The sequence below is a fragment of the Ursus maritimus genome, unplaced genomic scaffold, assembly GCF_017311325.1.
Source record: "Ursus maritimus isolate PB19 unplaced genomic scaffold, ASM1731132v1 scaffold_6, whole genome shotgun sequence".
Classification (NCBI taxonomy): Eukaryota; Metazoa; Chordata; class Mammalia; order Carnivora; family Ursidae; genus Ursus; species Ursus maritimus.
The window spans coordinates 48,451,081-48,461,703 of NW_024426774.1; the positions used below are offsets into that span (position 1 = coordinate 48,451,081).

The following is a 10,623-nucleotide window of genomic DNA, read 5'->3' on the forward strand; positions in this document are numbered from 1 at the left end:
GGAGTAAGGAAGAAATGGCTGGTGGTGGTCACGGTCACAGTCCATCATAGATCTTTTCCCTGACCAAGAATTCATGTTCTTTTTTTTTTTTTTTAAGAATTTTTAAGATTTTATTTATTTATTTTAGAGGGGAGGAGGAGCAGAGGGAGAGGGACAGAGTAGACTCTGCACTGAGCATGGAGCCTGATGCGGGGCTTGATCCCACAACCCTGAGATCATGACCTGAGCCAAAATCAAGAGTCAGATGCTTAACCGACTGAGCCACCCAGGCGCCCCCAAGATTTAATGTTCTTAATAATGAATTAGCAATATTCTTCTAGTACATACAGCACAGTGCGGGCCCAGCTTTGTGCTGAGGACTTTGGGGGACATCAGAGAGAAAAGCCCTGACTCTACCTTCAGGAGCTCACTGTCCTTTGAAGGACGAGGCTCGTGTTCAAAGACCAGATGGGGACAAGATGATGCTCAATTATGTAATGCAGATTGTGGCGTTCGGAGAAAGGAGAGACCAGCAAAATCTAGGAAAGAATGAGCTAGGAGGGGAAGAACGGTACTGACACTGTATACCTAACGAGTACTTGCTGTACACCAGACACTGGACCGAATTCTTTCCACGCCCTGCCTCCCCCATGGCCATCAGAGAGGTACCAGGGTGGTCGCCATTTAACAGATGAAAAAAAAATGGAGGCACGAAGAGCTCAAGTAACTAGTGCGCGGTCACATGGCTGGTAAATACTAGCACCAGGCTTTGAGTCCAGCTCTTTCTGTGACCAGAGCCTGCATGATAATCACCAGGGCCCATGGCCGGCCACTTGAGGGGAAGGGAGGCAGCAAAAGTGGACAGATGTGTGAAGAGGACAGCTGCCAGGGGGCGGGAGCTGCGGAGGGGACCCCAGCCGTGGTATGAACTATAAATGGGAGCAAAGATAGGATGTGCGATTTGGCCAAGGTCCTGCAGCAAGATAGGGTGGAGGCTGGGCTGGAAATTCTGGCTGTTGGCTCTCCTTCCACTCTCCCTGGTACCAGCCGTTTTCTGGGCTCTCTCCACCCGTCTGCGCGGCCACGCCTGAAGCGTTTCCCTCTTGGAAGAGGTGCAATCCACTGGCATTGAAGCCGGGTGGACTGGCTCCCTCTCTCTCTCCATCTCTTTCCTCCTTTCCCCTGCCATGTTCTGGAAAGGGCAGCGTGGGGGAATGTGGGCAGGTTGCACCAGAGATATACATCTGAGAACTGAAGGAACATTTATTTTTAATTCCGACTTAAAAAGAAAAAAGGAAGTTATAAAATATCTGCTCTTGCTCCTGGGACTGTGCAGATGGCTCTGCGTGTTGCCTAATAGGGAATGGGGCTGGCACCCATGTGCTCCTGGCCCCGGCAGCCTGACTGTAGGACCCGGAAAGTGGGATCCCTGCTCCCCTTGCCTCAGCCTCAGATGGTTCCCTTGGGCCCCGTTTGGGGACACAGTGCAGCATGGCTTTCCACCGCCTCTAACCTCACCCTCCCCAGGTCTGCTGATTCTTCAAACCTCCTCCTTTATTGAGACCAGTCTCTTGGCTGTTCCTGCTCCCGTGAGCGTGCACACTTCCCACCCCCCAACGCACACGCACACACACGCATGCACACCTCAGCTCCATCCCACCGCCTCCTTCCGGAGATAGCCATAGCGCACTGATCTCTCCTTCCTGAGCTCCGGTTTGGATGTTTGCATTTATCAAGTTGACATACCCAAGTACCTGAGTAAACCATCTGGTCATTTTCATGCCCAGATGTTATAAAGGATATTCTCCTACGTTTTCCTGTTTGGTCTTTGTGCTTATTGTGGTTAGGGGCCATATACTCCTCTCTTCCCGTGTTCTCCATTGAGAGCACCATGGAACTCGGTGCATAGAGGACGCTTGGAAATGGGCATGGAGTGTGACGCTTCCTTTGTGCTCAGGTGAATGAGCTGGAAAAGGAACCCCTCAAATCAGAGAGTTGGAACCCTTAAGCCAGAAATCAGGAGACCTTTCTGACTTTCTCTAGCTTGCTGCGAAGCCTTGGGCAAATCAGTGAATTTTTCTAAGCCTCAGTTTCCCCGTTTGTAAAATATAGAATGTAATCTCTATTTCGTCTGAGCCCCAGAGTTGTGATAAGGATCATGGTAACATGATGTAACATTGTGTGTCAACTACACTCACATTTAAAAAAAAAGATCATGGTAAGTGACATAGGGGAAATGCTTAGCAAAATCAATCAATCGATCGAGCAATCTCTTTAAGAACACATAAGGAGCCAGAGGTGCCCAGCATGAGTGTCAGGCCCGTGGTAGAGCAGGAGGTTGGGACAGGAGGCTGGTCAGGATTGGCCAACAAGGAGAAAAGCTCACAGGTTACAAGCTGTGTGTGTGTGTAATAGTAGCCTGACTACTATTTCAGTTTAGTTTAGAGCTGTGGTTTGTTCTGGAAAAGACTTGATGTCACATTTTAAAAAATGCCTGCTACCCGAAAATACAAGTGAAGACAAAAATTTAGGAAAGGGAAGAAGCTAGGAGTGAGTTTGGGCACAAAATGTATGCAGTGAGGGTCTGTACGCTGGCCAGATGTGAGCCGTGGAGATCTGACCTGAGCTTCTGGACAGTCAGTGCAAAGAGAGACACGGTTAAATGCTCAGTGTCTGCGAGACAGAGGCAAACCAGGTGCCCAGAAGTATAAATTTCTGGCCCAAGACTAGAAAAATTTCCCCCAGGGGGACTCATAAAGGGGACTGTACGATGGAAGGAGCAATGAGTGTCCTGGACAATGGCTGGCTGGTAAATATAGCGAGTCCCAAGGGGCTGTATCTTACGACACTCGTGATGGTCCAAGCTCAGTGTGGAGGGTGTAAGGGGCAATGAGGAGGAGAGGACGATGTGGTCCATAATACACTCACGCTCTATAAACCAACAGATTAGGGGAGTGAATTGCTGAGTTCCCAACAGTGAAGAACAGCTTCTATCCCTTCAGGCTTTGGGAGGCGGTCAGACATGCACACGTGCACACACACACACATACTCACTGGATCGCATTGTCAGCTCCCAATTTCAGGTCTCTCTAGGCTCAGCTTCCTCTCTGTGGTCTGGCTCCTGGTGGCTGGAGGCTGACTAGGAGGAGGTCCTGGGTCCCCAGGGATATTTCTCAGCTGGGCTGGGTGAGGAAGGATTCCCTTTACAGGCAATGGGGCGATCTCAGTTGACTTCATACCTGCTACTTGGAACCTAAGAATAGAACTTTAAACCAAGGTAGGACCTCCAAGCTCAACCCCTTCCCTCAATGGGTAAGAAAGCTAGAGTCCCAAAGGGGACTGTCTTCTGTTGGAACCTCTGTTGGCTGGAGATCACAAGGGATGGGGATGGGGCTGAGGCTGAGCTCCAGGTTCTCCTGATTCTCACTCCAGTGCCCTAAGTCTGTTGCTGCAGAGAAAAATCGAACTGGGATCTCATTTTGGGGAGAAGAATCTCATAAGATAATTCCTCATTGGAGCTGTGGAATGGCTTTACATTATATAATTTTATTCAAACTGATATGGGCCAATAAATATAAATGTGTGTGTGTGTTTGCTGTCTTAAAACATTTTAATGTTTAAAACATGATTTACAAATGCTGCTGAGGATGTCTAGAATTTGATTTACTGCATAGTATTGAATGTTTATACTTGCTCCTTACAGAAATTCTTGCCAAAGAGCCATTTTATCTACAGGAATAATAAATAAGTCAATATGCGGATGGTTGTGCACATTTTTCCCATATGCAGTGGGACTTGGTAGACGTTATTTTGCATACAAGCACTCAAAAGGTAAACTTGAGAGAGACACACGGATCCCTGAAGTCCAAAGTTTGGCCAGTTGTCAAGATGAGACAACTAATCTTGATTTAAACCAAAAAAACAAAGTCAGCCAGTCTAGCTCGTAGGTGACGTTGGGGCTTCGGGAATAATGAATCCACACCTAGCTACCGGCACTCCGCCGTGTGCGTGCGCGCTCATCCAGTGGTCCATCCGCTCACTCAGCAAGTATCTATTACACATCTGTTTCATTCAGTACCTTAAACATGGCATAGGGTTTCTTCACGGGGGCTCAGAGATAACAGATACAAATCCCCCTGCTTGTACTTATAAAGCACTTAAGGCCCTTGAAATGATTTTTATCATCACATTTTATTTTACTTTTTAAAAAGGTTTTAGTTATTTATTTGAGAGCGAGGGAGCACGAGCTGGGGGAGGGGCAGAGGCAGACGCAGGCTCCCCACTGAGCAGGGAGCCCGCTGCAGGAGCTCCATCCCAGGACCCTGGGATCATGGTCTGAGCCAAAGGCAGACGCTTCACTGACTGAGCCACCCAGGCACCCCCATCATCGTATTTTAATCCTCACAAAAATCCTATGGGGTGGCGAGGGTATGAAAGAGCTGGGTTAGCTGCGTGGAAGTAAAGATGTTCTTTTTGTTTGCTTCTTTGTTTTTATTGTCCCCCCCCGCCCCCCGTCGACCCCAGTTATGGAATTAATACATGTCAATGTTCAAAAGAATATAGGAATATTCGAGAAGACTGCGAGAAAGTACTATGTCAGCGACCTCCAGAGACAGCTGCGTGCTGGGCTGTAGATTTTGCATGGAGATTTGTATATGCCCATGTTTGTGTAAATGGTTGTACAGACGATGTGGTTCCTTTTCTTTACAAAAGTGGGATTGTGCTGCGACGTAATTCCACAACCATCGCTCCGTGGCTAGCAGTTTTTGTGTATGCGTCACCCGCCTCAGTTTCTACAGATCCAGTTTACTTTTGTTTGTGGCTGTGTCATTTTTCTTTGCAAACGTGCAGGGTGTCTCATTTGCTTGATCCAGGCTTTCCTGTCTTTCTCTCTTGCAGGTAGTTGGTCTTCTGTTGCCCAACCAGACGCTGGCATCCACTGTCTTCTGGCAGGTAACGGTCCCTGGCAACAGAGGGTTCCTGGAGGAAGGACCCAACAAGGGCTCGCTAGAACTCCCTGTCCCGGTGTCTCCCATTCAGGCCCCTCAGGGAAAGTCACCCCACTTCCCACCCCTCCCTGACCCAGTAACACTGGGGGAACCCTGGGACTTCGGATTCTGCTGGGCACGTCCCAGCAGCCCACACCTAGGCCATCTTATGTGGCTCTGCTTTTTGCAAAAGGGGATGAAGGCTTGTTTGTGGCTGCCCACTGCTCCTTGGCTGCTCGTCCCAAGGCCTGTGACCTCGAGGCCCTCAGCCTCATTTGGATATAAGCCTCCCTCAAATCTTCGGGGAAGGTAAATCCACCACCAACCCTAAGGTACTGAGTATTTGGTGCAAGACACTGGGCTGGGATATTTTTGAAAGAGATATTTTTGTCAGTAATTCCAGGGGCTAAATGTCCACTTTCTGTCCAATAAGCAATACAACAAGGATGACGTGTCAAAGGCAGTAAGGTCCATTTGGGGCAGTGAATGCCACGATTCCGGGACAGGGGACGGTCTCCAGGTTGGGATGAACTGCTGGCAGGGGCGGGACCACTATCCTGGTTTGCCAGGAACTGAGGGGTTTCCCGGGGTTTCAGTGCTGCCACTGGCGCAGTGCCAAGCAAATGGGGACAGTTGGTCCTGCTGCCCTGGGGGATGGACAGAACCACCTGTGAGCTGGAGACAGCATCCCGTGTCTTTCTGGAGGCTGTGGCCACCTGGGGTCCAGGCCCGGCTTCCACCCCTTCCCTGACGTCTCCTCTCCCTCGTTGCCTTCCAGTGGCTGAACCAGAGCCATAACGCTTGTGTCAACTATGCAAACCGCAATGCTACCAAGGTGAGCACCGCTGACCCCTGTGCCATATCAGGGAGCAGGCTGGGGGGACCCTTTTCCTCCCTACAGTGTGGTGTGCCACCGTCGGGGACTGCTTCCTCTGAGTTAAGCCTTGTGCTCCTCTAAGCACCTGATTTAAGCTGCCAACCCTTCAGGAAGGGCCCCGCCGGGGAGGGGCTGTTCGCATGAAGTGAAGAAGGCCCATAAAATGGGAATAGAGTGGAGGCGGTGAGAGGGATGGGCTCTGTTGGCTTCAGCATCCTCCTTGGGCAGCTCTTATCCCCAGATCTTGGATTAGGGATGGCATCAGCCACATGGGGACTGAATTCCCCTCAAGCTTCCCCCAAGAACCTGCCTTGGTGCCCCCAGACGGTCAGCTGTAAAGCTGAAGGGCTGCTCTTGAGGGGTGAGGGGTCTGAGGGGACCAGCCCCTCCTCCCCCAAAGTCCCCTACCCTCCTGGGACAAGCTCTCAGTGGAGGCCCTTCCTAGACAAGGGAAGGAGCTGGCCCTGCTTCACGGCAAGGCTGCGTGTCCTGCTCTTTTGTCCCAAGGTAGGGAGAGGGGAGGAGGAGTCTCCTTGGGGGGCTGTCAGTTTGGGGAGGGGAAGGTGTGGGCATTCTCTAACCCTGGGGGAGAGGGGGGAGAGCTAGGAGCTGGTCAGGGTGCTAGGAACTTCGGGCCCGAAACTCTGAAGACACCCCACCCCCATCTCAACCTCCAATCCGCCTCTTGCGTGCACGATCCGCACACGTACACCTTTGCTTGGACGGCTCCGTTTACCTTAAAGCAAGCGGCTCCAAAGCTGCCGTCAGCGCACAGTCAGAGGCAAGTCCCTGCCTCTGCGGTCCGTTGCATCTTGGGTTGCATTTCTCCGTAGATACGTGGAGCGACTATTGCCTTGTGGCATGGCGGCCCGGTTGCTGCCTGCGCTGACAAGGCGCGGGAGAGCCCGCCAGGTGCGGCCAGCCGCACTGCCGCTTCCACCGGGCGGTCCTCCAGGGGCCGGCAGCCCACGCCCAGCATGCGTGCCTCCGGCCCGCAAGGTCTGCCAGTGAGCTCTCGAGACCGGGGCAGAAGTGCAGTGGGCCCGGCGGCATGTCCCAGGACATTACTGCCCTGTGTTTCCATGTCTGGAGCGGTGCCGGGGGAGGGCTGGATCCCTTTGGCTTCCAGAGGGACCTTTGCCTTCTCCCCGGTGGTGGGCAGCAACGTCTCTTGCTGGCTGGGGCTGTTGGCAAGGGTGGGGTGTGGCAGCTTTGGGCACCCAGTGGGCCTGGAAATCTCTCTCTGCCTTCCAGCCTTCTCCTGCATCCAAGTTCATCCAGGGCTACCTGGGAGCTGTCATCAGTGCTATCTCCATCGCCGTGAGTAACTCTTTCCCTACGTCTCTGTCCTGCTCTGAGGCTGCCCTCTCGCCCCAGAGGCTCTGGCCAGACCTGCCTGAGGTCAGGGCCAGGTGAGGGTGTGGGAGACAGAGGGTCGTGTGGGTGGGCCGCCGGGGCAGGCTTTCTAGGCAGAGAGGATTCTGGTGACACTTTAATAGAGAGACATGAACTTGAATAGAGAGAGTGCTGCAGATTTTGGAGAGCAGGTGGGGAGGTGGGGCGGTGCCCATGAGTGACACAAAGAGCTGCCTACTCCAGCTGAGGGCAGGGGTCTGTCGCTAGAGGGGTCCGTGTTTACCCAGCTCGCTCCTCAGAGGAGCTGCTAGTCACTCGCAGTAATGGGGCTGATGTGGAAAGCGAGGGGCTCAGTGGTAAGGCTGACCCACATGCTGGCTCCCCTTTGCTCTCTGCTTGAGCTCCCAGGGCACTGTTGTCCCCTCTCGGTGGCTTTCGTCTAGTGGTCATGTGTCCACTTCCTCCTGGAGACCTATAAGCTCCTCAACACCGGGGCAATAGGTTCATCTGAATCCCACAGGACTTTGAGAATAGAGCAGCTATGAAGTAGGCTGGGTTTATAAACTTAGACTATGTGAGCCTCAGGCTGGATCCCAGATAAGGGCTGAGCACAGGTGACACAGTGAGGGGCCTGGGCCAGAGCCAGAGCGGAAGCTCAAGTTCCCAGGACCTTGGCTACACTCGTCCCACTCTTGAACCCGCCCTTGCACCTCCATCTGCACTCTCCAGATCCTGGCTGGGTGGTCTCCTATAGCTGACTCCAAGGGTAGAAGTCACTTCGCACCTTTTTTATTTTATTCATCACACAATAAATACATGCAGTTGGTAAGAAAACACTTAGAAAATGCAAATTTAAAAATTCACATATAATGAAAGAATTCACATATAATAATCTTTTTGTAAAACCCACTTTCTTCATCTTTCTCATGTCATTAGATATAATAATTGTTCACAACTGTGTACTAACCCACTGTACCATGCACCATCATTGATTTCGCTGTTCTGGGAAAGTAGGGATTTGGGATTGTTTTGATGCTTCATTTACTCTGCTCCCATGTAGACCACGTCCTCTCCAAACGCCCTGCTGGGGAGTGATCCCCGTTTCGTGCCCAAGATCGAGCTCCCTCCCCGAAGCCTTGTCTTTCCCCAAGCAAGAAGCCTGACATTGCCAGTCTATTCAGATGGCTTGCCAAGAGACCACAACCCGCACCCCCCGCTCCCCCCACGCAGTGGTCCTCGACCCAGCAGAGACTTCGTTTGGGGTCATACATATTGGCAGTCCCTGATTCTGGGGAGCTGCCGGCAAAGGTCAGGGCTCTTTTGAGAGACGGAAAGGGGCTCTTCCTCCTCCTTGCTCCTCATGGCAAGAATTGCTGATGGGTCTACCTAGTTCAGCAGCTTGAAAATCCCAGTTTCTTTCTCGGAGATGAAGGGAGAGGTGGGGCAGAGCTGAGGGGAGGAAACCACGGCAGGGGTAATACTGAGCAGCGCTGACTGGGAACGGCTTGCGGGAAGGGGATCACTGTCATGGTGGCACATGGCGCTCCAGGCCTCTGCGTCCCCAGTCCTCACTATCCCACGCAAGGGGCCCTTGGTCATTCCATCCCTACCACTTCCTAGGATCAGAGCTAGCCCAGATTGTGGGGTGAGGGCTCTGATGCCCAAGCCGCAGTTACTGGGGACTGGGGACCCTCCAGGCTCTCAGAGCCAGGGTCTTACCCTCAAAGACTGGGGGCCTCACACTGGACTGTCACAGCCCTCAGGGACGGTGCCTGTGCTGGGGACACCCTCCTTCCAACTCCCTGCCTAGCTGCAGAGCGCTCAGAGGCTTTTCCTGACCATGTCAGCCCAAACTGTCCCCCCGCCCCCAAGTCCTAGAAACTTCTGTCCTTCCCACACACTCAGTTACGCCCTGTGTCCCGTCCTGTCATTGTTCCACTGGATTACAAGTTAACCAGGGACAGGCCCTGTGTCTTCTCCCCCACAGAGGGGGCGCAAGCACTGCTCCATAAATACTTGTTAATTAGGTTGCTGATTGATTGCCGGCCTCAGGAGGCCCCTCTCCGCCTAGATCCACGGTCTCAGCGGTGGCGGCGTCCCTCTGCCTGACGTCTTCACACAGTGAGGGTCTAACTCCGGCAGATGGAGCGGAGTTTCTGACTTGGAAAATCTGCAGCTTGCTTGCTTTTCTTTTGTGTGTGTAAATCACAAAACCTCCAAAGAAAGAGGCTTTATTTTATTTTCCTTTCCCTTGTTCTCTGGAACCCTGGGCCCGCGGCCTCATTAACTGATCTCTGCTTCAATTAGGGACAAATCCCCTCCCAGGGAGAACCTGTTAGGAGGAGATGACCTGCAAACAAGTGTCACGGCCCCAGTGGTTGGCCCAGCTCTGGCATTAATTAAAACGAGTCCCTACAAGCAGGCGGCGTGGACGGGGGGGTGGGGGGGTGGGGGGGGTGGGGCGTGCGGCTGACAGGCTGAGGGCAAATCCCAGGGACTGGGGACAAGCTGGAGTGGACGCCAGGCCCTGAGAGGCCAGCCTCCTCCCTGGACCTTTCCTCTCCCTCCGAAGAGCCAGAACCCTGACCTTGGCCAGCCACCCCCAGGATCAAGGACCCCGTGTTTGCATGGCCCCCCGAATGAAGTCTCCTGGTGGCTGCGGGACCACCAGTGCAGGGGTAGCAGCCTTTTGGTGAACTCTCTAAATAGATTTGGCAATGTCTGGCTTCTTGCTCGAGAATAAAAAAGAAATTTTGTCTTAAGTTATTTTTGAAATCTAACAGTTTGCTGTCTTTTAACAAAGGAAGCCTCTGTCAGTCCTCAGTGTATTTGAGTTTGGGGGTTCATGTTGAGCACTTCTGTGGTCAGCCTCCCCAGGCCCTGGCTACACAAGGGTGAGACCCACTCCCTCCCTTCAGGGCTGTGTTTGTGCCAGGCATTTGGCAGGCGCTGGGGGGTCACACAGAGTGGTGCGTCCTTCAAGATGCTGAGAGGAAAAGCTGAGGGTACTCGGTGGTAGAACCGGAATCATGATGAAGGTGACCCTTGGGTGTGGTGGGAACTAGGGAAGGGGCCCCTCTGTCACATAGAGCCAACTCTTCCAGGATAGAGCAGAGAGAGCCCAAGGCAGGGTTGGGGGATCCCGGTAGAGGGCACAGCATGCGGAGAGGCACGCAAAAGAAGAAGAACGTGACAAACTCCACAGTGGTGGGGAGATGAGTGAGGCCGCCATGGGACGATGAGGTGACGGTGAACTGGGGAAGAGCAGGGCCACTCATGAAGCACTCACAGCGCCTGCTCGGGAGTTAGGGGGCCACTCCAGCCGCCCTGCCTGGACTCAGGGAGCAGGGGCATCGCAGGTGGTGCAAGCAGAGTGAGCTGGAAGAGAAGTCATGGTGGGGTGGCAGGCCCAGCAGATGACCT

The 10,623-nt window shown here is 52.9% G+C and overlaps 1 protein-coding gene across 1 annotated transcript in view; it reads left to right on the top strand.

Annotated features, from left to right (window-relative positions):
• The window catches only part of SFXN5 (sideroflexin 5), a 114,993-nt gene that overhangs the window by 57,344 nt on the left and 47,026 nt on the right, over positions 1-10,623 (top strand). Inside the window, exons 7-9 of the mRNA XM_008700487.2 lie at positions 4,879-4,932; positions 5,746-5,802; positions 7,099-7,164. Coding sequence (XP_008698709.2) covers positions 4,879-4,932; positions 5,746-5,802; positions 7,099-7,164 — 177 coding nt within the window. The remainder of the gene's footprint in view (positions 1-4,878; positions 4,933-5,745; positions 5,803-7,098; positions 7,165-10,623) is intronic.